Source organism: Echeneis naucrates, chromosome 20 (assembly GCF_900963305.1).
Source record: "Echeneis naucrates chromosome 20, fEcheNa1.1, whole genome shotgun sequence".
NCBI classification, from domain to species: Eukaryota; Metazoa; Chordata; class Actinopteri; order Carangiformes; family Echeneidae; genus Echeneis; species Echeneis naucrates.
In genome coordinates, this window is record NC_042530.1 from 8,462,917 (window position 1) to 8,488,242 (window position 25,326).

At 39.1% G+C, this 25,326-nt stretch overlaps 4 protein-coding genes and 1 long non-coding RNA gene across 5 annotated transcripts; 4 read left to right on the plus strand and 1 right to left on the minus strand.

Moving 5' to 3' along the window:
* Window positions 1–679: 679 nt before the first annotated feature.
* Window positions 680–5,150, plus strand: cops5 (COP9 signalosome subunit 5). The gene is made up of 8 exons (XM_029529123.1): window positions 680–973; window positions 1,207–1,441; window positions 2,173–2,301; window positions 2,716–2,781; window positions 3,032–3,117; window positions 3,316–3,427; window positions 4,137–4,285; window positions 4,853–5,150. Exons 1-8 carry the CDS (start codon window positions 837–839, stop codon window positions 4,941–4,943), a joined length of 1,005 nt encoding a protein of 334 aa, XP_029384983.1. The 5' UTR covers window positions 680–836; the 3' UTR covers window positions 4,944–5,150.
* Window positions 5,151–7,487: 2,337 nt separating this feature from the next.
* ppp1r42 (protein phosphatase 1, regulatory subunit 42) lies at window positions 7,488–12,905 on the plus strand. The gene is made up of 8 exons (XM_029529474.1): window positions 7,488–7,534; window positions 8,234–8,449; window positions 8,541–8,707; window positions 8,789–8,927; window positions 9,691–9,807; window positions 11,495–11,612; window positions 11,769–11,888; window positions 12,238–12,905. The coding sequence occupies exons 2-8, from the start codon at window positions 8,318–8,320 to the stop codon at window positions 12,312–12,314; spliced, it is 870 nt and encodes a 289-aa protein (XP_029385334.1). The 5' UTR covers window positions 7,488–7,534; window positions 8,234–8,317; the 3' UTR covers window positions 12,315–12,905.
* A 1,000-nt stretch (window positions 12,906–13,905) lies between these two features.
* tcf24 (transcription factor 24) lies at window positions 13,906–15,786 on the plus strand. Its single transcript, XM_029528922.1, has 3 exons — window positions 13,906–14,274; window positions 14,604–15,047; window positions 15,233–15,786. The coding sequence occupies exons 2-3, from the start codon at window positions 14,622–14,624 to the stop codon at window positions 15,338–15,340; spliced, it is 534 nt and encodes a 177-aa protein (XP_029384782.1). The 5' UTR covers window positions 13,906–14,274; window positions 14,604–14,621; the 3' UTR covers window positions 15,341–15,786.
* On the minus strand, window positions 14,612–25,148 carry mcmdc2 (minichromosome maintenance domain containing 2). Its single transcript, XM_029528920.1, has 15 exons — window positions 25,052–25,148; window positions 24,811–24,941; window positions 24,664–24,723; window positions 24,356–24,551; window positions 24,038–24,160; window positions 23,845–23,946; window positions 22,317–22,445; window positions 21,893–22,130; window positions 21,582–21,787; window positions 21,335–21,492; window positions 20,748–20,927; window positions 20,498–20,637; window positions 19,960–20,069; window positions 19,487–19,680; window positions 14,612–14,954 (listed from the first exon to the last, which is right to left on the minus strand). Exons 1-14 carry the CDS (start codon window positions 25,146–25,148, stop codon window positions 19,514–19,516), a joined length of 2,037 nt encoding a protein of 678 aa, XP_029384780.1. The 3' UTR covers window positions 14,612–14,954; window positions 19,487–19,513.
* Window positions 16,766–19,224, plus strand: LOC115060811 (uncharacterized). The gene is made up of 7 exons (XR_003842297.1): window positions 16,766–16,890; window positions 17,838–17,888; window positions 17,971–18,025; window positions 18,239–18,311; window positions 18,677–18,726; window positions 18,943–18,990; window positions 19,137–19,224. It is a non-coding gene; the product is annotated as an uncharacterized LOC115060811 (long non-coding RNA).
* Window positions 25,149–25,326: the final 178 nt, after the last annotated feature.

Here is a 25,326-nt window from a genome sequence, read left to right on the forward strand (position 1 = left end):
TATTATTTGCCAAAATAGACCAAAATCTGAAAAAAATAATCGTCTCTGACTGTTGGTGAGACGTAAAAAGGCATCACCCCGTTGCCAGGGAAACCACAACACAAACGGGCCTCCCTGGAGAGGCTAAACGAGTGGCCGAGCCAACATTTAGTCTTTAAACAAAGAAACTATATCTGGTTTTAAACAATGGCTTCATCTGTCGATATATATAACTTTATAGCGTTGTTATGGCGTTATAGCCTAAAACTATGCTAGCACGTAAATGCCAGGCAGCCCTTGGAGCCGTTTTGTTATAACGTGGATAATGAACTTTAACCTCAGTGATGTCCATTCGTCAAACGCACCAATCTCGTCCGAACGCGGCGTTTAAAACCTGACAGTGGAAACACCTGAGTCTTCCTTAGATAAACTTACCTGCATGTCTGGAAAGCGCCGCCAGATGTCAGTGCGTCCCCAACGGCTCACTGACTAATGTCTTAATGACTTCAGGACTAAACCATGTTTCTCTGTGGAAGGGGGGATTTCTGCGAAGGTGAAACGGAGGGACGTCTCTTCAAGTCCGATGAAAGTTTTAACCAAATAAATATAAACTGTATGAAATTGATATTGTACACCATAAAAATACACCGACGGCGTAAATATGCGACATCAAACCGAATACCCATTTGCGGTTGTACTTGGAGTACTTGGTATCGCTCACTGTCATGGCTCCCTGAGCAAGGAGATGTTTCACCCTGTTACGGTAACAAATACTTACTAAAATACAACATTTCGTCGCTTTATTGAGCATAAGCAAAGACTGAAGCGACACATCTATTGTCCCAAGACAAGTCACCATGGCGGGGAGTAGCACAGCCCAGAAAACATGGGAGTTATCGAACAGCATGCAGGAAGTCCAGAGTATAGACGAAATTTACAAATACGACAAAAAGCAACAACAAGAAATCCTCGCTGCGAAGCCATGGACCAAGGAGTGAGTATAAACTGAAAAAAGTACAGTATTATCTAACAGCCAGCCGAAGGAATCGTTACCGTAAATGTGTGGTATTATCTGATATATCATATTACACGTCGAGCTACAATCTAGCAGTTGTTTGTCAACAGCAGTGCAGCTAACTGAGAGTGGTGTGTGCAAAGGCATCGGTCAACTTACCACATTTTATATATACATATATTATATAAACTTACATATATTTTGCCCCGCAGTCATCACTACTTCAAATATTGCAAGATCTCAGCTTTGGCCCTGCTGAAGATGGTGATGCATGCCAGGTCTGGGGGGAACCTGGAGGTGATGGGCCTGATGCTGGGGAAAGTGGACGGTGAAACCATGATCATTATGGACAGCTTCGCCTTACCTGTGGAGGGCACAGAAACCCGAGTGAACGCGCAGGCTGCAGCATATGAATACATGGCTGCCTACATTGAAAATGCCAAACAGGTCCGACACAAATTGCACCTCACCCACTTTTCAGAACATCTCCGTTAATTCATGGCGGAGAAAGGACGAGTCAAACTCTTACTGCGGCATTTATATCAACAAGACCTTAAAAAAAAGATACACATCAGTTGTTTTCTCACCAAAACTGGCCAAAATGAATGTCATCATCTGATGGTATAGATTTGCCCACCTTCACTCATTTTGTTGAACTGTTAAATGATTGACTGGTATCTTTGATTGTAGACACTGTTGTAAGACAACGAGTAGGACTACTGCATGCAAATATTTTGAACTAGTGTAATTTTCTATCTTATTTATTTAGTTTTAAATAAAACCTACTCTGGATACTTTATCTTAAACTGTCTTTCAATTCATTATACATAAACCCATAAAATGTACTCTGTTTCAACCAGTAGTAATATGGTAAATCTTATCACAGAATGAAATTACTTATCGAGAGACATAGTATGGTATGCAATCCACCCATTTCTATTTTTCCTGAAATGGCTGCTTTACAACAACTGATTTTACAGTGTTATGGTCATAAAAGAAGATCATGAAATTGTCACTTCTACATTTGCCACTTGCCATATGCTGGTTCAAATTATATTCAAGCAACACTTTCGTAACACTTTTCAATATGTGCTATTTTTCTATACAATAATGAATTATGAAATAGTACTGGCTTTATGTCTTGAATATTAATTTACATCTACTCTCCAATGCCTCAGGTTGGCCGGCTGGAGAATGCCATTGGCTGGTACCACAGCCATCCAGGCTATGGATGCTGGCTCTCAGGCATAGATGTCAGCACTCAGATGCTCAACCAGCAGTTTCAGGAGCCATTTGTGGCTGTTGTGGTAAGACAGGAAATAATAACCATTGTTATTTCAAGCCACTCACTTGAATTTGCAATGATTTCTAATTCTACCCCATTAAAATGGTGCCCATGAATATAAAATCTTTTCTTTCTAACTAGGACAATCCACCCTAATGTGGGTGTAACTGAGAAGGGGGTTAGACTGTTGATTTATGACTTGTAAGTCTCCATGTAGTGCAGATGAATAATTTGCTATTGCAACCATATATCCTATTTACACTTCATTTGGTTTAGCAGTGCTTAAATGCCATGGGCGTCGTATAATTAAGTGTACATTTTCAGCACACTGACAGTCACAGAAAATGGCTCCTGGTGGCCAGATTTGAGTAGACCTTTGGGGGTTTCATGACCCGTGACTTTGCTCTCCTGTTCTACTGTATCTTGCTCTCTAAAGATCGACCCCACTCGGACTATTTCTGCAGGGAAAGTCAACCTTGGCGCCTTCAGAACCTACCCAAAGGTAACGCAAGCGCTGTATATATGAGAACTTCACTTGGTACCTGAAGGGAATTACATTGTTGTTATTGCTTTAGTGTTTTTGTTCATATTTGTATTTTTTTTATTTGATTCTATTCTTTATTTGTTCAATTTTATGAGCTAAGATTTGTGATCTTTTATTGCATTTCTACTTCATTAATTAGCTCTCAGTTGCTGTAGAAAGTGTTCTATTTTCCTGTTATTTATCAGCATTTCCTCTTTGGGATTTTCAGGGTTACAAACCTCCTGATGAAGGACCTTCCGAATATCAAACAATCCCTCTGAACAAGATTGAAGACTTTGGTGTACACTGTAAACAGTAAGTGTTTAATATTTTATATATATAGACAAATACATAGATCTGCATCAAGCAATGTTGCTTGTGTGATACCTCATGTAAATTAATTAGAACAATTCTTGTAAATAGATAGCAAATGCATATAGTTTAGCTCTTTTTTCTTTGACTGTATACATAGCATGTATGTCTCATGTTTTTGCTTTGATTTGACTTATGTAGGTATTACGCCTTGGAGGTAACTTATTTTAAGTCATCCCTTGATAGAAAGCTCCTGGAACTCCTTTGGAATAAATATTGGGTGAATACCTTAAGCTCTTCAAGTCTCCTCACGGTATGTGGCTAACTTCAAAAATCAAAATATTCCCTAATTATGTGACATTTTGATTTATGGTTAATTATGGCACTATAACTCATTGAGACAAGTGGTCACCAGCTTGATGCCATGATTTATTATGGCCTATTAGCAAAGCAGCTCTGTTTATTGATACTGTTAATATGCTTAATTTAAACTTTTTAACAAGGGAGATAAGTATTAAAGTTGTGTTACAAATTCTGTCAAGGTTGACTGTTGATGATCTCCTCTGCCCCTTTTTTCTAAAGATTGAAAGCCCCTCATGTGAATTCCCTTTGTGGTTGCAGTCACTCTGTCCCGAGCTTGACTAAACAGTCTAAATAGGCATCAGGCTTATCCAAACAGTTAGCTCTTTGGCATTCTGGATGAAGATGAATTGACTAGATGTCAAGAATAAGCTGCTCCATGGGTGACAGGCTTTGTCAGTTGCTACACTGTCACCCTAGTCAGAGGCCCCAGTGTCATTGTGTTTTCAATTACCTTTTCCACTAAAAACACAATCCCACCTTAAGCAAACTTTTCTCTACCTCCTTCTCATTCACCACAGCACACAAAGTATTCCTATGGCTTGGTAGACAGATTTGTTGTCAAGCTGCAAAAAATCTTGTTCTTTGTGGAAAGTCTGTTACCTGTCTTTTGTTAGCAAATTATGCATGAATTGTTTTCTGTGTGTGTTTTGGACGGTCAGAACTCGGACTACACCACAGGCCAGGTGTTTGACCTGTCAGAGAAGCTCGAGCAGTCAGAAGCTCAGCTGGGCAGAGGTAGCTTCATGCTTGGGTTGGACACACATGACAGGAAGTCTGAGGACAAACTGGCCAAAGCAACACGAGATAGGTAAATATTTTTTTCCTGGCAGAATAGCCACGGCACACTATGTTACTTTTATCATATCGGTGCTGTTTGCTGTAATCTTTTTTTATTGTATGTCCTTAAAATAAACTAAATTGGAAAAAAAAAATCGTAATTGTGACTTTTAATATATTAATATAATTTCATCATTCATTACACTAGAGATTTGCTCTTTTTAAATATAACACCAATCTTGGCCATTGTAAGATGTCTAATCAGAATTTGAAAAAAAATTCTTATCTTTATTTGAATTTGAAAATTTGCCTAGTATTGTATCTAAGGCAATAATCAAGATTATGCTTACTGGTTAATCTTCATATTATTTCTCAGTAAATTGAAAACTTCAGTGTAAACCTTTTAGCATTATTAGCTTTTCTGAAATTGAATTTTACAATGGCAATAAAAAAATATTTAAATTGAATTTAAGTAATATCTAATTCACAGATTGAGACAAAATTTTGTAAATGTCTGCTAATAAGATTTAGTATGTAAATCATGGGCTTTGCTTGGGGTAATAACCAATCTCCCTTTTTTTATTTTGCTTTGTTTTAGCTGCAAGACAACCATAGAAGCAATTCATGGACTGATGTCTCAGGTTATTAAGGACAAACTCTTCAATCAAATCAACACATCTGCCAATTAAGCCTGAACCAGGAGACTTGAATCTCATCTAGAAATGTTTTCTTGTGCATGTCTAGCACTTATTGGTTAATGTTATAACTGCTAAAAGTAGTCTTATCTGTGAATTCTCTTGGGAGTGATTTTTTTTAATTCAATTTATTCCCATGTCCTTGTAGCTAAGGAATACACCTAAGATTCATGTTGCAAAAATAAAACATAAAAAATGCAATTACTGTATGAATGTATTTCATACTTTTATTAAGGTCTGTCTTTTTAACGATTTCACTGCTATTAAGTTTTTATTTGCGTACACTTACACAAACCTATTTAGATGTAGTACGGGATTCTTAAGGTGTAAGTTACTGTGCCATTGTTTCCCTTCATTCTCTAAAAATTTTAGGTTCTGTATTTTCCTTCAGCCCAACATTTAGATACACACCATGGTGGCATTTTAACGCACAGCCTAACCTAGCATCAGTCAGTCCCTCAAGTGAAGTCTGTCATCGCGTTACATAATGGAACAACAAACTCAAGTTTCTGTATACACTCAAAGGGAATCAGCAGCCATGTGTGGGATGTCTCTGTGAGGTCACAGCCCGCACAGTTTGGCTCTCTGTGATACACAGCTCGGTAGAGTGGCCAGCTCGTCAGGTTGTGGTGTGGCAGTGATGCAGTGCAGAAACAGAAGCCCTACACACTGGAGTCTATTCACCCAACGTATCTGCTCTCCATCGAAGCAGACACTCACCTAGTCTGCCTTTCTTTACTGACAGCCACTGTGACATGGGTTTGTGTCATGTCTTTTTTATGGTATTGTAATGGCTACAAGTATATTTTTGATGTCATGTATTGCAAAGAAGAGAATCCCACTGCGGCAGCGAAGGTGTCTGTTTTTTCTCAAATGCATGAGTTTTGGCACCACTTCTTATAATGATTTTCTTTTACCATGATTTAACCCATGTCTTAAAATGGAGGGGGTGTTCGATGCACTGGTTTAGGAAGGGGAAACCTATTAGATTATATTTAATGTAATTTAGGATTTTGAGATTGTATAGATTTTCTACATCCACCGCCTGCTGAAAAGATTATGTTTTTGCCAGATATTTAAATGTATTACACAGATGACTGTCAAAGTGCTGAGAAAGTATTCAGAGTATGCACTTTTAAAATAGTTTCAGCTAATGTTTGGTCTTTCATGGTGATTTAAGAAACAGTGAAACATGTTGAACTCGTTGGAAATGTAGATATTGTGATTGTCACCAGATGGACATTTGTATGCATGACTAAAAGTCCAATAGGAAAAATTATGTAAATTCTAATCAAGTCAAATAGTGGCCAGCCAAAAATCACTTTAACTGTGAATTTTATTTTAACATTTAACAATTTTATAAGTTCAAAGTATGTTACTTATTACTATAAAAAGCTTTTCAGATTGCAGTGGAATGCTTGTCCACAATTAAATGGGGAGTAACTGGTGGATTTGGCACTGAGATGAAAGCAGTAGATTGATAAGGCTTGTGATGAATGGTTGTCAGAGGAAACAGTCTGTATGAACGCAATAGATCTAATGACTCTGGATGTTTATTTAGAAGAAATAACTCCTCTGTGGTGCTGTGTGCGAAGAAGCTAGACCAAGCTCAGAAAGCAAAATACTTCCTCTCTGCCATATGCTCCTGCATAAGTGGCAGCAAGTCACTCCCTCACAGGAAACCCAGGTCATGGCATGATGTAGATAAACAATGCAGGGGTCACTGGGAGAAGTGTGTTGTGCTTCTGACATAGTATGCTGCCTTGAAAGACATAGATTGCATATATCACCTTTTAGCTTCTTAGAGAGAAGTCAGAAAATATGAAAACCAGAAAGTTTTAGTGTCAGTAGTTAGTTGATGTGATTTTATGCTGATGTGTATGTTAATGGCACCGTTAAAATCCGTGTTTGGCTTATGTTGTATGTGTGTTTAGCTCATGAAATTACAAATGTATAGCGTTTTTAAATTTTAATTCTTTGTACTTCATCTAATGTTTTTGGACTCTCTCTTAGTTTATTTTTATTTTAATAGCAACTGTACGACAAAATATTTTATTTGAATTAAGATGCTGTTTAACTTATCAACTAGTAGCCTTACCGTGCAATGACGCCGGTTTTTCAGAAGGTTTGTTTTTGACATTAATAATTTTGCTTTAATTTACACAACAAACACGCTGGTATCTTCCGGTTCGCCGGCGTGACCTGACACCGTTTCCGCGTGCGTGGTTTCCATAGCAACAGTTTTACTCGCCTCGAACAAAACGCCCTGCTGAGCGATATGTTGTTCAACTTTTTAAAAATTGTTTAGCTGTCCCGCATTTTAACTTTTGCTGTCGACCCAAAAGGTAGGAGAGTTTATTTAATATTAACCAATGTTAAAATTCATCATAAAAAGTGGGGAAATCATGCTAACTGTGGCTACAGAGGGGGCTAACTATGTCTTAAGCTAACTGTGAAGGTAGCATAATGTTGTTTGATATAACCCTGACCAGTTTTTAATTCATAACACCCTATTATGTTTTCTACAGCCATGTCGATCCCACCATCACCCTCCTCTGGTTCTCTGCATTAACTTTAATGGAGAGGTATGATTGTCACACTTTATTTAACATTGATAAACTGCTGTCACCAACCTCCAGAGAGAAGATACCCGGGGGTGTAAAGGCTCACATGGCCAATAGTTCCTGTCTATACTCAGGCTCTGCACCATCGATCAGTGCCTCTTGTCTTCTACACCTCGGCACTGATGGCTTGAGATCAAGTGAGGAAAAGAACTGCTATCAGATCCCTCTTCCTCTCTCTCCCCACCATTATATTTCAGCTAGCTATACGTATTGACTGCTGTATAAGTAGCAAAATGGAAAGGCAATGTATAATAATGGCCATTCGCAAAGTAAGATCAAAGTGCAGTTTAATATCTCAATGTCAGGTCAAGCCCCTCAGGTACAGAATGAAGGGGAGAAGCGGGAGCTTTGCTCTGACTGCTTGGGGAATTGACCACTAATTACAACACAAATTGAGTGGTCACTCAGCCTTTGGCCTCTTAGCAAGTTTCCTGAAGTATAGCGATGTTTGCTTTCATCAATTACCCCTAATTGTCAATTGACAGTCAGAATTTATGCCATGTAAAGTTCTGTAGAAGGTTAATATTTATTATGTCTGATTAATGTTGAAGTGAAATGGCATTGGTAAGCAGTTAAGCAGAGGCACATTTATTTGCCTGCTAAGTTCTATTTTAGTTCATAATTGCCTTTTTTTCTTCTTCTTCTTCTTTTTCCGAACAGACAGCTCTGGCCAATGCTGTGGGCTGAATGCTTGACTGAAGCTGAAAAGGATTGTCTCTGAAGCAGTGTCTGTGACAGGCCACCATGGTACATCTGAATGTAGATCTGATCGCTAAATCTAGAAACCATTTAAAAAAGAAAATGGGACTTTCCTTCCCAGAATATCTCAAGACACTTACCCACCTCCACTTTTCAGGCAAGAATATTGAAGATATTGTAAGTAGGTTTATATAACCGTCGATATTTTAATTTTTAAAGTTTTTTTAGATCTCTTTTATTCATCATGTTCTTGTTTTTTTATTTTCAGGGTGATCTCTCCATGTGCAGAAACCTCACTGTTCTTTACCTCTATGACAATCAGATTACACATATTTGCAACCTTGGCTTTGCCTCCAACCTCACCCATCTCTATATGCAGAACAACAAAATTGCTAATATACAGAGTCTGTCTAATCTGCAGAGGCTATCCAAACTGTAAGTAGTTCATTTTAAATGCTTGTTGTGCTGTGCAGTTTTAGGTTTTCGCACACCTATGTGGGCTTTTCTTCTCTCCAGGTATCTTGGTGGCAACAGGATTTTGGTGGTGGAGGGCTTAGAGAAGCTCAATGAGCTCAAGGAGCTTCATCTGGAGAATCAGAAGCTGACACCAGGGGAGAAGTTGCTCTTTGACCCCAGGACTCTCCTCTCACTCGCTGTATGACCTTTTTTTTTTTTTACACTTTTCAATACCACTGCAGTTGTAGTACAGTTACACTCCCTACATAATTCTGTCTTTCTTCATTTAAAATAATATATATTTAGAAGTAATAAGGTAAGTAAAAAGTCTAATTTAGAACAAAAGGATAGGCATGGTGTACCAACCTGGTAGGTTATCCCATAAATCAGATTTCTGAGAGAAGAGATCCATCTAAAAGTAATATTATACTTGGTTTGATGTCAAAGAGAGCTCTGTTGCTGTCTCTGGTCTGACAAATTAGTTAGGTCTGTTTACTTGAAGGCAAGCCATGAATAAATACACCAAAAGTTTCAGCTTCTTGTTTATTTGGATAATTAAAGAAATTGCTGTGCAAATTAAGAGTTCCAGATTTTTATAAATGTGCCATTATAGAACTTCAAACCAAGATGAATATTTAACAACAGTGTCACTACACTATCTAGAGTATGACTTGGACATGGTCCTAGTAGTCCAGGTATACAGAGCATAAACGGAGAAGCTTAAGCTAAATGAAGTAGTGTAACTTTATTTATTTTGGTCACACACAAAATGTTACATGATTCCTCTCAGAAGCTGTCACCTCAAAGAAATTGTTGGACAATGTATTGTTTGTGTACAGCAGTTTGTGTGTGCCCATAATAAATCTTAACTTGAAGAAAGTGCAAACTTTGGTATTAGCTTTTAATATTTTGTCACTAGACTAACCATAAAATTCTTTTTTTGGGAATCTGATTTTACACAGGAATCTCTTTGTGTTCTGAATATCAATAATAACAATATTGACGACGTAAGGGACCTGGCTGTGCTGAAGGAACTCCAGCATTTTTCTGCTGCTGACAACAAATTGCATAATATGCAGGTAAATATGGATTTATTCATTTTTTTGACAAAGTGGAACTGGCTGCATTTGAGGAATTATTTTCCAATGTGGCAGAAGATCCTGACTGCTTGCTGTACAATATGGAGTCAAAGTGAATATGTGAATATTATGATGTGATATGACAATATCACATCATAATAACTATGAATGCCATAGCACATTAAAATCGACCTCCCATCAATGGCCTGATCAGGGCAGTATTAACATTGTTGTTTAGCTTTGTGCAGCGATGTGTGAAATGAGATTGAGAGCAGGGTTCTAAATCCTAAAAATCTTGCTATATGTTCCTAGCTGCCATGGCTTGCACGGGGTCAGAATTATTCAACAAATCAGCGAGCCGTTCCCCTGAGACGTTTCTCACTGACAGCTTTAAACAAGCACAAGTTTCTCCTTTTCCTTCGGAGGCCGATTTTTCTTCTCTGCCTTAGAATCCTCAATTTGATACCCTAACCACCAGCAGTTAACTTTGGGAGATTCAGCGATGGCAGAGATATGATTTATGCCCTCTTCCTTCTTTGAAAAATGACCTGTTTGTTTTTGAGGCTCTCAGTCTGATGGCATTATTTTTTCAGTTAGAATTATATTAACTGAAGAGGTTGATGACTTTATTTAAAAGCCAGATGGCACATTGAAGGCACTTATAATTGACCACTTTGCTAAGACGACTTTCTCAGCACAAATGATTATCTATTGAGAAGGTGTAGCAGGTAATTGTTGTATGCGTGTCATTTTTAGCAGATATCTCCTATAATTTATACAACCCATCTGCCACTATTGATTCTGCAAAGACAGCGCTCTCAAGGATCGATCCTTTCTTCTTCCCCATTTGGTCAGAATCCAGAAGAAATGTTATGGATTTTTAAAATAGATTATGACAGGCAGTCAGCCAGGATGACAAATGGGGAGCATCTTCAGAGGCCGTTAGCTGTGTGCAGGACACAGAGGACATGGGAATTGAATCCCTGGTCAAATACAGGTTCATAACTGACTCATCATTAGTCCAGGAGAGAAAGCCAGCCGAGCTCAGTGAGTATCCAGACTTTGCTGTTCTCCTTGCCTCTCGCGTGGGGGGCAATTTGGCCGGGCTGTTCTTCAGTGAGGGCCTTCTGAGTGACGGCCCTGACACGATCATTTATCAAAGCCTGGGAGCACGCCGTGCTCAGGGGTCCCCTCTGAACTGATTGCAGCACGAGTTGGAAAAGTGGAAGCGCTTTGGCCAAGACAGGAAGGCAATGAACAATCAGAGCGTGTCCAGAGAGTATTCATATTTCCAGGCATGGATTAATGTGCCTTTAGATAAACATACAACTGCAGGCAACTCGCTAGAGGAACCAGCCTCACACTGCCCCAGGAGAAAACTTGTAGTTACATGACACCGGCGACACTGTTTATTAAAATAGACTGATATGTTGTTTACGTGCTTTCCAATGGCCCTTGTACTGAACATTCCCTCATACCCTTTCTTCAAGGGTTTGCCCGATGTTTATTTCTGATTAGTTATCATTTTAAAATGCATTGTGTGTGTTAAAAGAAAGTTTTCAGTCATTTCCTGTTTTGGTCACTGATGGTAGCTTTTAGGGAGGAATTATTGCCATTTCAAACATTTGTGGGTAGAACAAACACAAAACATATTTAGTTAAATTCCTCTTTTTTTCTGCGTTTTCAGGATTTAGAGGATGTGTTCAGTCTCTGGCCTCAGCTGCTTCGAATGGATTTGAGTGGAAATCCTGTGTGTAAAAGACCAAAGTACAGGGACTGCCTAATTACTGTGTGCAAAAGCCTGGGTAAAATATCATTCATTTTCTTACTCACTGACATCTTATTATGGAAATGAATTTTACTGCCTTGAGTTATGACAAATATTTTACTTTTTTATTTTTACTTAATAGTAAAAATGTTCACTTTTGATTTTCATTTTATTGTTTTTAAACATTTTTTAGAGGTTCTTGATGGAAAGGAAATTAATGAATTGACCCGACAGTTCCTGATTAACTGGAAAGCATCGAAAGAGGCCAAGAAGAAAAAGAACAACACACACATGATGTCGGAACCATCATTAGGTAAGTCGTTCAATTTTGCAGGTTATCAACTGTCATATTTTATACACTTTGTGGTTTGGTCATGTTTTCATGGTCAAGTCTGTATCTATTGATTATTTCAGTGTAATAGAAATGTGATATTGTAGATAAACACAATACTAAGAAATTGATATATATATTTCTTCCAGTATAATCTGGAAATCACTGAAAAAGTGTGATTTGGATTTTTTTAAATTGTATTTTCTGTTGCCATCATATTCATAATTATTATTTTATCACCACTTCATTTTTTATTACATTATGCTGAGTGGGCTTAGACACATTTGAATTTTATGGGTGTATTCAATGTATGACTTTGTTAATATTCCAGATGACTTGAACGGTCACATCTACGGTCATGCCAACAGGCAGAGGTGGAAGCTGCAGCCTCTCAGGTCCAGTATGTAGGCAGATCACAGTTAGGGCGACATTTTTAACTCACTCTTTCTGTTGGCATCTCTTGTAGACTTTATTTTGACGTTTGATTTTTCAGTAATACAGCTACCTATTATTTTTACTGACTCTATAAAATCCCCCCAAAATCAAGAAATGTTTTAGATCTGTTATTTATATTTCCCTCATCCCACCCTGCTTGATAAATGACTTTGTATTTTGTCATCGTGTTTTCTTAGTCTGCAGTTTTATATTTATGAATATTGTATTATTTCCATTAGTCACTAATAAACATTTCCTAAACATTAGGCCACAGTCGCTGCAGGAGCAAAGCTCTCATTGTTGACAGACAACCTGACAATGAGTCATTATTTTTATCTGATCTCGTAGGATGCAAAAATGAAAGATTCCTATGAGAGGGCCTCTCACCTGTGTGGCTGTGCTTAAAACAACCCTAACAATCCCAGAGCCCTCCACCCACAGCAGTCACAGTACTAACTGTGCTACTGCACATCTTTCATCCTTGAATAATAATAGAACAGTCAGTGTCTGCTTGGTGTGAACTCACTTAGCTGCATCTTAGGGATTTTAACCTTTACCTTACCTTGTTTAAAAAAATTATTTTATTGTCCCAGTGTATGTTCTAACATGTTTATTTTAATGACATTGTTAAAAATGGCTTGATGAGCCTGAAAAATGAAAGAATTAAACAAGGAATGAATGGTTTGGACATTTTTCCTTTTTCGGATTTTTTCTTTCTTTTTTTTTTTTGGGTCTGAGGACATAAGTAAGTTCATCAAACTCGGACTTCTTACCTGCTGATGTACTGTATGTTTTTACTTCTACGTGCATTTTTGGCAAATAAGTGATCCACTGCATGGAGAATGGCTCAATCTAAAAAATGACCATTTTGTCCTTTTATTACAGGACGTTACATTATCCAAAGCTAACAACATATATTTCTGTTCAAACTGCTGTGATGGATGAGCCAGCTCTCTCGGTAAACACAGTAACGTGTGTATTTATTGTCATCATTTGTGCCAAATGTTTGAATGAGTTTTAGCCATCCACGTGGGTGTGTGACCCCTGAAAGATGCGGGGTAATTAGGGAAACAAGCTTACTTAACCTTCCTTAACTCCACCTTATAATTAGTGGCCGGGAGCAACACTGTTACTCCATCCTTACAAAAACATTGTTTATTAAGAACAGTCCGGGGATATACATATTATGAATAATTCCTTTCATTAATTTGCCGACATCTCCGTTTGGAGCCCGGGAAATCAGAGTGATTAATTTATGAGTCTCACAACTATTTCCTCAATGGCTGCCTGTTGATTGCAGCGCTGGAGTTTATTTATTAGCTGTTCCAATGAGCTTGCAATTCAAGACAGCCTGGCAATTAGTCAAATGTTTTGCATATCACCTTACACTTGTCAGCTTGTCCTCATGGTCTATTGCAAATTGCGTTTTGAGAGACTAGTCTTTATTTCTAACCGTGACATTTTTTAGGTAATTTTGACTAAATTTCTTCCCGTTGCTACTTTTTGATAGGCTTAAAAAAAAATACAGTGTCGGGTTCGCAGCCAATTGGAGAGGGACGTGGCCTACCACATATCAGAGCAGAGGGAAAGGTTTCTGCCTCTGGCGTTGGAAAGCAACCTCTGCTGCCCTCAGACAGAAATAGGTTAGAAAAGGGAAAAGAGCCGTGTTCTCCGCTGTGAGGGAGTGTTATGGTCCGGTGATTAATTACATCGGAGTGAAATTCACGTCCGCCGCTTTGTGTATCCAATAAATTTGGGGCTCTGGAGACCTTTGCGCACACAGGTGGGGTGTTGATGCGCACCGCTTCAGACGGATAAAGTGGCCGTGGACGGGGACTGCCCTGCAGAGAGGAGCACAGCCCGTCTCATCCCAGTCCTCTCTGGATTGCCTTCATGTCGTTTTCCAGGACAGCGCCTTTGAGAAACACCAGAGGTAAACTGCACCAGACCAGGAGCCACAAACTGATCTCATTAGTTTGTACACTTTCAAAATTCAGATCAGATCAGCATTCATTCACACGTTTTTCTGTTGGACTTTGACAGCTGGATGATCTTTTTACTAATGAGTTGGCTGTTTAATTTGGAGCAACTTTATATTATAACAGACATTTAATAAACGAGGTAATAACTTCGATATCTTAAAATGCAATTCAAGTTAAAAGTCACATTGAAGGTAGAACAGTCAGAATAACTTTTCTCTGAAGAGTCTTTACACTGTTTGAATTCAAATCTAACGAGCAGGTTCCTCTTCTAAACGTCCAGGTCTGTGAGTGCACCCCGATGGTTGGAAGACAGCCGCTCCGGATGGACAGCAGCAGTTGCTCGGGGGCGGCGGTGGATGACAGTCCTGCATCCAGTCCCAGCTCCAGTCCCAGTCCGGACGGTCGTCGCCGAGACCTGCAGCGGGCCAGGGTGCTGCAGACCGGCGGGCTCGGCGGCAGAGGACGGCCGGCAGCAGCCAACGCGGCTCGGGAGAGGAGCAGAGTGCAGACCCTGAGGAACGCCTTCCTGGAGCTACAAAGGACTTTGCCGTCAGTACCGCCGGACACCAAGCTGTCCAAACTCGACGTGTTGATACTGGCCACCACCTACATAGCCCATTTGACTCGAACACTTCAGGAGGAAGGCACGGAGGAGGGAGAGAGCACAAAACAAACAGAGGCGTTACACTCACTGAAAGGTGAAGGCTATCTGCACCCAGTCAAGGTCAGTAACAATCACAACAACAATAATAATCTTTGATGATGATGCTGTTCATTATTTGGCCATTTCTTAACGACACACCAAACACCGTGAAAAACTGCAGTAATGTAACAAAACAACAACACGGTCAGCGTCATTTCGAACCCAGTGGAAGGTTCATTTTCCTAACAAATCAATGATCTCCACAGAAATGGCCGATGCGCTCCAGACTGTACGTCGGTGCAACGGGACAGTTCCTGAACACCACAAATGCTTCAGAGTCAGAGAATCAAGGCCCATCATCGTCCTCCCAGTAACACACTTCAGTCATTTCTGCTGCATGAGTTGATGCTGTTTACTGTGGCATTTGTCTAATGAGTGAAGAACAATTACCTCCCTGATTTTACTTCCAACAAGCCCGACAGAGAGGCGGACGATGTAAATTAATATATTATGTGAATTTTATTGTATAAATTTTGAGAAAGCAATACATTATGTCTCTCTGTTGTTATTTTGCCTAATCCTGTTTGCCCTGCCTTGTGCAGTTCCATACATGTCCCAGGTATGATATTTGTAGAGATTCCATGGGGTAACCAGCCCGTCATGCTTGAGGTGTGCACTTTGAGTTGAGACATTTGCACTAAATGCATGTGTGAATAACTTAACATCTGTCATGTGAAGTGGTCTGTCAGAGAGTCAACAATGGAGGCTCTTCATCTCACGTTCCTTCTTATTTTTACATGCATGGTTGTAAATGTGTTTGTGAATAAATGACTTCAGTGACAGAAATGGCTCCTCGATTTCTCACAAAAAAAAAACTATTTATGAAAGTCGCTCACTCAATTGATGACTAGTCTGTTTTTATTTAATTTATTTATATAAAAATGGGCAATAAATTTTGTATAATAAACGGAAATTATTTTGTTAGGGCATTATTTCTCAATTTATTCCCATTTTTTAGTATTTAATTTAATTTATCCAAAACTGATTTATTTTATTTGCTGGTCACATAAGGTTGTTGTTGATACAAGAAGACTAAACAAGGAAAACTAATTTTAATAATACATAATAATTAAATAATTGAAATTCATTTGCAACTAAATTAGTGCACTGACTGAAGAACCTCATGACTGATACATTTCTGACTCGAAGGAAAAAAGAGCTGAAAAATAGATATTTAGGCTGTCAGACTACAAAAAGCCAAAAAAAAAAAAAAAACAAACCAAACAAACAAACTGAATTTTAAAAAATTATCAGGCATCTTTTTAATAAATAATAATAATAATATTAGCAATAATGGACCACGGTGGTTGTTAAACATTGCAAGTATGTAAGATTTCATTGGAAAGTGATCTGACGTTTGCGAGTTCACGTCTCTTCAACATTACTTTAATCGAAATATGTTCTATAACTCAATTTGAAGTTATTTGGGGCACATTTGGGAATTTTATTCGGTCAATGAGGGTTTTAGAGAAAAGGAAGGTGACATCCAACAACCACCGAACCAGAACCGGGACCGCTGTTACACCTGATCCGATGAGCCACACATTAATGAACCATTTTTAAAGCAGCTGAATACAGTGAACACAGGGCCAAATCACATTTAAGGGAGGATGTAGTTTAAGTGTATTTATCAGAAGAAACTAAAAATAACCCCCTCTGACAGTGTTTGAGGTGATTTTATGTTAAATAGAGGTGAGGGAGCTGAGCTGCTGATCAGCTCCAGTGCGCAGCTCCGAGGCGCAGTGAGCAGAAGTCGCACCGGAAACTCTGCCTCTTGTCCCGGAGAGACCGAGGGGAGCGGACGTGTCGTCCCTCACACCGAGACTGAACGATGACCTCCTCGAAGTTTACCGGCAGCACTCAGGTAGGTAGTGCTAAAACGGCATTACATGTCTCCGTGTCTTGTAATCTTGCGATCTAGCGCTTCCTCTCTAACGTCGGACCGCTCAGCGCGGCTGCAGTTAGCATAAAGCTAGTTAGCATTTGTGCCACGTGGGTGAGCGGAGCGCGTGCTGTAGCTGCTTTACAGATTTCATTCGGATTAAAATGGTGACAGAGGTGTTAAAGACCTTTTTCTTTAAACACAAACAGACTGTTAGTGCTGGAAGCCACGGCATTGAGACGTGTGTCGCAAACGCATGTGGATTTTGAAGAATATATGTAGTGCTCACAATAAAAGCTACACACTGCCCTGACGTCATCTTTGCTTTCACCTTATTTTTTTATTTCTTTGCATACGTGAGGAAAAACAAGGTGGCAGTATAAAACAAATGTTAGTGTAGAAGTGTGCCACACAGGCTGACGGATCCAGCAGTAATTTGGCTTGTCTCACTTCAGACAGGTCACATCCCTTAAGTAAAGTAATAAATCATTCTTGAAGACACCCTTGACTCACTGCTTCTCTCACAACTGTCCTAATCTGGTTTGTCCAGAGGTCAGCAGAACAGCGGCCGATTCAGGGAATTGTCCTCTCCCATTATTACTCAGTAGAAAGTGGTGGTGATCCCTACTGAGGACAGAAGGTCATGGCAGAGGTCGTGACCTGCTGTTGAACCCGTCCTCAGACCTGGGATGATAGCCGTGCTCCCAAGCTGTGTTACACTGTACCCTTTGACCCTCGGGTGATCAGTCATCAGCCCTCGCCATATTGGCTATTCCTTCAGTACAACTTATTCATGCCAGATGAAAACTCCTGAGAGTAATTAGTTGTGAGGTTTGGTTAAGTTACTGTGGCAGACCTGTGGGGTAAAATCATGACTATGTATTTAAAACTAACAAAATTTGTCATAACGGAAACGTATGTGCTTTTAGGAGTGCTAATGAAGATGGCTACGTGGAGCTTTGACTGGTGGACCTGATAAGGTAATATTAAGGTAAAGCCAGAAACAAAATCTAAAGATGAGTGCTGGGTTCAGTCTGTATTCAGTGAATCTTTTCATTCCAGATGTTGGGCGGTCTCTGCTGAAATACACATGGCCAGTGATTGTGTCAACTGAAGGGTGAGTGCAGAAGTGCTGGGCAGAGTTTAGTTGTAATGTTTCTGCTGGCACAGTGATGAGTTCACTTTTTCGCCGTTTACCCATCAGACAATAAGGTGGTGAAACTGTGACTAACTGAATCACCAGCATAAAATCAGTCATTGCTGGTTTTTCTGATGTGGCAAGAAGATTTAATTCTTTACTACTTTTTTCTCTCTTTTTTTTTTTTCTCAGATGCCTTCGATTCAGTGATATGAAGACATGAAATGTCCTGGCAAAATCCTTTGTGTCCTGCACTGATCATGAAGTGAGTTGATCCAGTTTAACTTTTTTTTGCACTTCTCTATATTTACACATCAACCTATGTTTTTGGACAATTTCCCGAATTATTTCTGTGCAAATTTTTATATAAAATTTAAAATATTGAGTGCTGGCAAGTCTTTCAGCTGTAATAGTGATGAGTTTACATTTTTCGCCGTTTACCCATCAGACAATAAGGTGGTGAGATTGTGACTTCTGAATTACCAGCTGGAAAAAAAAAAGTCTTGTGAATTAAAAAAAAAAAAAAAGTTTCAAGTTTAGACCATAGATACTGCCTCAATGCACTCGTGTATTGTTACAGAAGAAATTACTGTGTATAAAACTAACATCTTCATTTCTCATGTTTAACAGATAAGCAGCTGATGCAGTAGAGTGTAAACGTGAGCATCGCCTCATCCCTGGTAAGTAAAGACAAAGAAAATGTATTCATTGATATTGACGCCACTGATTTAATATCCTGTTAGTGAGTAGTAATGATGATTTCACTTTTTCGCCGTTTACCCATCAGACCAAAATGGGCTGCTGAGAATGTGACTAACTGAACTAAGACATTGTTGTGAAATAATACACTGTGTATTTTCGTTCAGTGAAAAACGTATTTCTCATTTATTGGCAAGGTTTAAAATCCACTTGACTGATGAGTAAAGGGAACTGTCATTCAAAAGGTAGGTTCCAACTACCAATCCCTGTCAATTTGCATCTATAACAGTACATTGCTATTTAGTTTGCATTTTAGCTGTTTTGAATGGAAAAGGACATGTATTCAGTCAGTAACTGGATTTTCTGTATTTGTCTTCCTTTTGCCTTACAGTGTCGCTGAAGCTGATGGTTGTCAGAGACCTGATTTATTTACCTTTTTTAATAAAGTGTTTTTTTTAAACAAAATACCTTGACCTGAATTTACCTCTCTGCAATCTTTTGTATATATTTTAGATGTTTTTCTTTCCAAACATGGACTCTCTCTCTCTCTCTCTCTATATATATATATATATATATATATATATATATATATACTACAAAAATATATAAAAATTTCTAAAAAAAAAAAAATAAATAAAAAAACCTTTTCTAGAGTATAAGAATTTTGTGAGTATACAGCCATGTAATCAAGAAAGAAATGACAGTCATCAAAATGGTTTATGGTTAGTGTGTGCTGCCTACCTTTTGTCTTTGGCTCTTTAGAGAGGTTTACTCTTCAGTGATGTATGTGTCTGCTCCTGGTGCATAGGTGTAAATGAAACGCAGGATATTCTGATGAAGCTCATCCAAGATAACGTCTCTCCTGTGCAAACCATCAGCACTATCCAGGTCACAAGGAAACACTGCATCTGGTGGAATAACGAGAGCAGAGGCCCCTGTAGAAAGAGACGGGCATTCTTAGAAAAAGAAAAAAACCTTACCTACACACACCACACTAAAATTATACAAAATCATGGCCAGGATCAAACCTACTGTGAATAAATGGTTAAGCTGTGTGTGTACAATGTTTTACTTAGATTTTTTATGCATAGGTAATTTCCATAAAAAAACTACATAATCCACACAGCCATTAAATTACCAAGATTAATGATGGGTTTTATGATGGAATGTAAGATGGGGGAGAGATGAGTATGAGAGTGTGTGTGTGTGTGTACCGTGCTTGAGAGTGACCGAGTTTTCACAGAGGAGCACAGCAATCACGGCATCTTCTTCTAGTACACAACGTCTGAGACACAACTTGCAGTGGGCCTCAGCCAAAGAGATCCTTTAAATGAAAACCATGAAAAGGACCATTTATAAATGAATGACTGCCTGAATGAAAATCAGTTAAAATCTGTATCAAGTAGGATGGCAACACATAAATGAATCAAGAGTGGTGTAGTCCGTGTAAATATTTTGAGAGTTGGAGTTGACATTTTCTTCCGGCAGTCTCGCTGAAAACTGATTTATTTTCTTAGTTTTAGTTGCACATAAAATATGTCACCAAAGTCAAAAATGTTTGTAAACATATGTCATAACCAAATGAAAAATAGCCCATTGGAAGATGTGGCTTGGATGAGATTTCTCCATCTAGTGGATGATAGTGACATTACATTGGACTGGGCACAGGCTATACATGAAGTCAGGGAGAAAATAAAGATGGAATAATTAATTCTGCAACTGTCCATCCTAATTCTGCAGTAGCATGCTTACAGTAGTTTGATAGAGCCCACAGACATCTTGACACCCTGACTCTGTGTTCGGACTCGGCGGCTGGCCATGTAGTAACCATGGATAATTTTTTCTGCTCCAGGACTAAGCCTCACTTGTAAACTTTGTGCATGGGCTAAAAACTGGAAGACAGAAAATTAAGAACAGCAATTCTTTCTAAGGTAAACATATAACTACAAAAATCAAGGCTGCTAAAAAACAATACAAGTGAGAATATGTTATATGTTTTTACCTCCTGGTACTCTTGAGAGGAAAAATTCCAGCAGGATGGGTAGAGGGATTTTCCAGGTTGTACTGTCTGCTGGAGCATGTGGACAGTTTGGGCAAGCACGGTGTGTTCACCCACCACATCCCTACACTGAAAGACCAGGCCAAAGCTATCTGCCAATTGCATTGGTAGTGAACCCATTTCCTGATCACAAAGAAGAGACTGGGTATCAGAAAGCCTTTTTATATACTGTTGCCAAATTGTAACACACTGACATTCTTAACTAAAAAGAAAAGACATAAACAAAGCATTTATTATTCTCATGGGCTCTGCTGTGAAGTAATGTTTTCTGGGCAGGGCATTTCCTTCCAGAAAAGTAAATTGGCTGAGGTTCCTGTTTTGCCTGTGCTGTTTACAAACACCATCTGAGTTGAGTAAGATGTGACATTTTCTCAACTAAGTGTATCATTCAACATAAGATCAAGTTTCAGTAACATAAAACATAATGCATTTTTCCAAAAAAAATCTCAATCCTGATATTCCACATTCAGAGTACTATGTATTTTAAATGAGATGATAGTAAGATAACACTGTGTTGTGTTTGGACTCACTGCTGTTCCAAGGATGGCAGAGTCTGCCTTCCCAGACCTCTGGGATGACTCAGTGAGAGCCCAGAAGCTGCACTGGAGTGGGAAGGAAACCTGCTGGTCAGCATCCTCACCGTACTTCTTCCCTGGGATGAATACAGACACTGTGCGGCTCTCCAGAACTAACACATTTAAGAGGAGGAAAGCATCAGTTACTTAATTCAACAGAAATTATATATTATCTTTTTAGCTGACGGACTATATTATTCACCTGACTGAATGGAATCCAATCTGTCTCTTTTGTAACAGGAGAGATCTTGAAACATGCAAATGCCCCCAGTAGCTAACAGCGCAGAGCCAGCATGGATGTTGGCAGTGCCTGCTCCATGTTCATCACGGGACAGAGATGCAAACATCTCCCCTGAGGCCTGATGTTTAACCCCACGACATGCCAAACTCAAGCTGTACGACATTAGCCTAGGTCATGGGTAATTAGGAAGATTAAATCTCAGATTCTGTATTGGTATTGGTCCAATAGGACGCACGAAGGTACATCATTCTAATAGTTTGACGTTCCTTTACCTGCCCAGTATGTGTGTGTCAGTGGTGACAACTAGTAGATCCAAGTAGTCAAATGCATCCTTTGCCTCTGCTCTGGTTTGCACTAAGCTGAGCAACAAACCCAGTTTTAATGCATTATACAAGCCTGGAGGAACAATTTCCAGTCCAAAGCAATGTGCTACAATGGCTGGGAACCTCCAGGGAAAAGAGGCTGTGGCCTTCAACAGCTCCTGGAAACTGACACTGACTTTTTGGGGATCTGTAGGTAGACGTATAAAGCAGGTGAACATTTCAGTAAGGTAATGATGCATAATGATGCATATAATATATGAAAACATTTCAGATTCATATATTGTTTCATAAAGTATTAAGAGCCACATCTATTGTCAGTGTGTCTTTAGCAGGGGTTCCTGTAGATTGAACAAGATGCTTTTTACTGCCTTACATTCTGGCTCCCACAGTTGGACACTGTTTGCTTCTACACTCCAGGTAATGTAGGGCCACTGGTGCACGTGAGCAGGAATGCCTAACACCCTGTAGAGTCGGCCGATTCTCATCGAGTTACACAGCTCATCTGTGTGAATAGAGGAAACAAAGCAGTAACACTCAAAGGGGTTGTTCTCTGCTGCCTAGCAATTATTAAAGAAACATGCATGCCACCTACAAGCCACAGCCAAGAGAAACACACAGTGAGGCCTGAAGAACAAAGATTTCTCTGTGTGCGAAATGCATAGCCAGCTAATGAGTGTTCCTTACACTTATTAACATATATGTTTAGTAACGGGAACCCTGTGGATTGAATTCCTTACCAGGACTGGGTCAACAGAATATGTTAATTCCTCTGCTGAGGTTTGCTAAGCTCTCAGGGGCACAGACTTGACAATATTATTAGAGGGGACAGAAACACTTAATACCCCTCCTTGAGGCACTGTGTGCGGCTAGCTGCACAAAAATCTGTTTATTTGAACTCTCCCCCACTAAGTTTGTGTTCCAAAGTTAGCCTCATTTAGAAAACCAGAGAAAATTAATGGCAATCCTCAATACATCTGACTGGGTGTAAACATAAGTTATTACAACCACATTATTCATGTTATTCAGGCTAGGAATGAATATAATGGATGAGATTAAGATTTTACAAATAAATATTACCTCATTTTGAGGAAATGAGTCTACAGTGTTGTATGTTCTTTAAAGTTTTGACCTGTAAATGAAAACTGAGCCTTTTAACAATATAAAACTTGGTGCAAAGATCTAAATATATGTTTGTACTATTTTATGCAAGAGAAAGGACAAGACAGGGTCAGCTATAACAGTCTCAGAAATCGGTCAGGTCTAGTCATGGACTCTTCAGCAAAGCAGCTGCATTCTGACACAAATGCTGCATATATCAACCCCATTAGCTGTCATGTAGGTGATGTCAAACCTAATAACACATAAACCAGGGGATCTTTGTGAAGACTCTTATAACAAAAGGTTTAAATGATTCAAGGCTGAATACACAGAGACGGTATTAACTTAGTTTATGCTTGTTTACATAATGGTTGTTTATTGTAAAATTAAAATGCATTGGGGAGACTCTTAAACATGCACACACATGCTCCACCAATCTATCTAATTTGATGTTTTTTAGTTGTGACTGTTGTGTCTGCAGCTGTTCTCTGAACAGATATTTTATTCCTGCTTGATCAAGGTTGAACTGCAATAAGTTCTTACATACTGTACTGTTTGTATGATTTGTATTCTTTGTTGTTTTAAGATTGGCTTACTTTAATGTGAGCCTTTGATATTGTGATGTGTTTTTGTGTGGCATGTTGTAGGATATCTTGCTCTTGCACTCTTTCCCTAGGAACCCTCACCACTTCTGGGTTTAAATCTGCTAGAAGCTTTGTTTTCCCTAATGTTGATGTTACAATCATCAGATAATCAGACGAATCACAAAATATATAATAAAATCTCATCTGATGTAAACCTACCTCTGAGAAACACAGTGACAGACTGGTATCTGAGTGAACTCTGCTGATAGCCTTTTAAAACATCCAATGCGTTGACATGAATGAGCTCAACAAGCTGTTTGTCTGTCTCAAAACAAATGCAGATGTGCATAAAGTAAAAATGAATGCAATTTTCTTTTACAGTAAACATTCCTATTAATGTTGCCATTGTCACCTCCCAGAACTCTGAACTTAACATCCTCTTTCAATTGTGAGTTGCAGATCATGCAACTGAAGTCATTTCTCACAGTTGCTGACTCTGTGGCTCCCAGTGCATGGACCCGGATATGTTGAAATCCTAGAATCAGAATTACAAAAATATAATTAAATGTGGATCCACCTGTAAGTCTATGGATACTACTTGTCTGAGGATTGAATGAAAACATACAATTTTGTATGGACAAGCTTATCATGGCCTGTTCTTTAGATCAGTACTTCTGAAGCTGAGAACTGAAATGAATGTTAAAACAGAGAAGCATCTCCTCTGAAATACCTGTAGAACAGGGGCAGTCATCATCAGTGCAGAGGAAGCAGGCCCCTTGGGTGTATTTTGTGACTCTTGTCATTGCAATGACCAAACCCTCCATGGAAACAGGCCTCATGTGGTCATATCCACACGGAAAACGGCAAAGATCCAACGTGTACTCGGGGAAAGGAGGCAGGTGTGTCAACTTCAGAAGAACGTTCACCTCAAAATAAGTACAAGACAAAATGTAACAGAAGAGTTGATTATCCAGTCCAGGTGCATTCACTGAAGTCCCTTATAATGTATTTTAGCCTATTCATGAGAGTTATTCATACCTGATTCTGTGTGTATATTCTTTCAACAAGTGAAAGAGTTTTCATGGCCAAGAAGCAAACCTGAACGAGGAATTGGGAAAATTTTGTTTACATCTGAGTAGACGGTTACATTAGTTTAGTTAATTTTAGATAACAGTTTTCACTTACAGACTGAAACAATGCTGTTGCCCTCTTTGGCTGATGCAGAATATAGTGACCCAATCTTGGATCCACCTCTATCACATCAGAAGGGTTCACACTTATACAAAACCTGTACACTGCCTCATTGTGTTGAGGATCTACAAAGAGGAACAATAGTTGCAATCCAGGTTTAAATACCGTTGGGGTGGGTGTTAGCGTTCGTGCTAACTGCTAGCTAGCTCATGTTTTATTCTCCTCACAAACTTACCCTTGAATTGTTTACAGTCTTCGGCCAGTTTCTGAAGGCCACCGCTTCTGTCCAAGTATACTACAGCGGATTCTTTCAATGATAAATCATCGGCCATTGTCATTTAATGGTAAAAAGGAGAAACTTGCTAGCTTGCACGGCGCTGTTCGATGACAATTTTTGATCGTTTCCAGTCCAAGCTGGCGCGAGCTTCAACCAAGTTGCTATGGAAACTACACAGGTGCTGGATGTGATTGAATCAAATATGAAATTTTCTTCAAATTGTGATTCTACGT

What these genes read in the sequence shown, in the direction of transcription:
- cops5 (XM_029529123.1), top strand. Translation starts at nt 837, where the DNA reads ATGGCGGGGAGTAGCACAGCCCAGAAAACATGGGAGTTATCGAACAGC. An exon ending in GCGAAGCCATGGACCAAGGA is followed by an intron (nt 974 to 1,206) that starts GTGAGTATAAAC and finishes TTTGCCCCGCAG; the next exon opens with TCATCACTACTTCAAATATT. An exon ending in GCTCTTCAAGTCTCCTCACG is followed by an intron (nt 3,428 to 4,136) that starts GTATGTGGCTAA and finishes TTGGACGGTCAG; the next exon opens with AACTCGGACTACACCACAGG.
- ppp1r42 (XM_029529474.1), top strand. Translation starts at nt 8,318, where the DNA reads ATGGTACATCTGAATGTAGATCTGATCGCTAAATCTAGAAACCATTTA. An exon ending in GCAAGAATATTGAAGATATT is followed by an intron (nt 8,450 to 8,540) that starts GTAAGTAGGTTT and finishes TTTTATTTTCAG; the next exon opens with GGTGATCTCTCCATGTGCAG. An exon ending in GGACTCTCCTCTCACTCGCT is followed by an intron (nt 8,928 to 9,690) that starts GTATGACCTTTT and finishes GATTTTACACAG; the next exon opens with GAATCTCTTTGTGTTCTGAA.
- tcf24 (XM_029528922.1), top strand. Translation starts at nt 14,622, where the DNA reads ATGGTTGGAAGACAGCCGCTCCGGATGGACAGCAGCAGTTGCTCGGGG. An exon ending in GCTATCTGCACCCAGTCAAG is followed by an intron (nt 15,048 to 15,232) that starts GTCAGTAACAAT and finishes TGATCTCCACAG; the next exon opens with AAATGGCCGATGCGCTCCAG.
- mcmdc2 (XM_029528920.1), bottom strand. Translation starts at nt 25,148, where the DNA reads ATGGCCGATGATTTATCATTGAAAGAATCCGCTGTAGTATACTTGGAC. An exon ending in AGACTGTAAACAATTCAAGG is followed by an intron (nt 24,942 to 25,051) that starts GTAAGTTTGTGA and finishes TCCTCTTTGTAG; the next exon opens with ATCCTCAACACAATGAGGCA. An exon ending in CAACAGCATTGTTTCAGTCT is followed by an intron (nt 24,724 to 24,810) that starts GTAAGTGAAAAC and finishes TTCCTCGTTCAG; the next exon opens with GTTTGCTTCTTGGCCATGAA.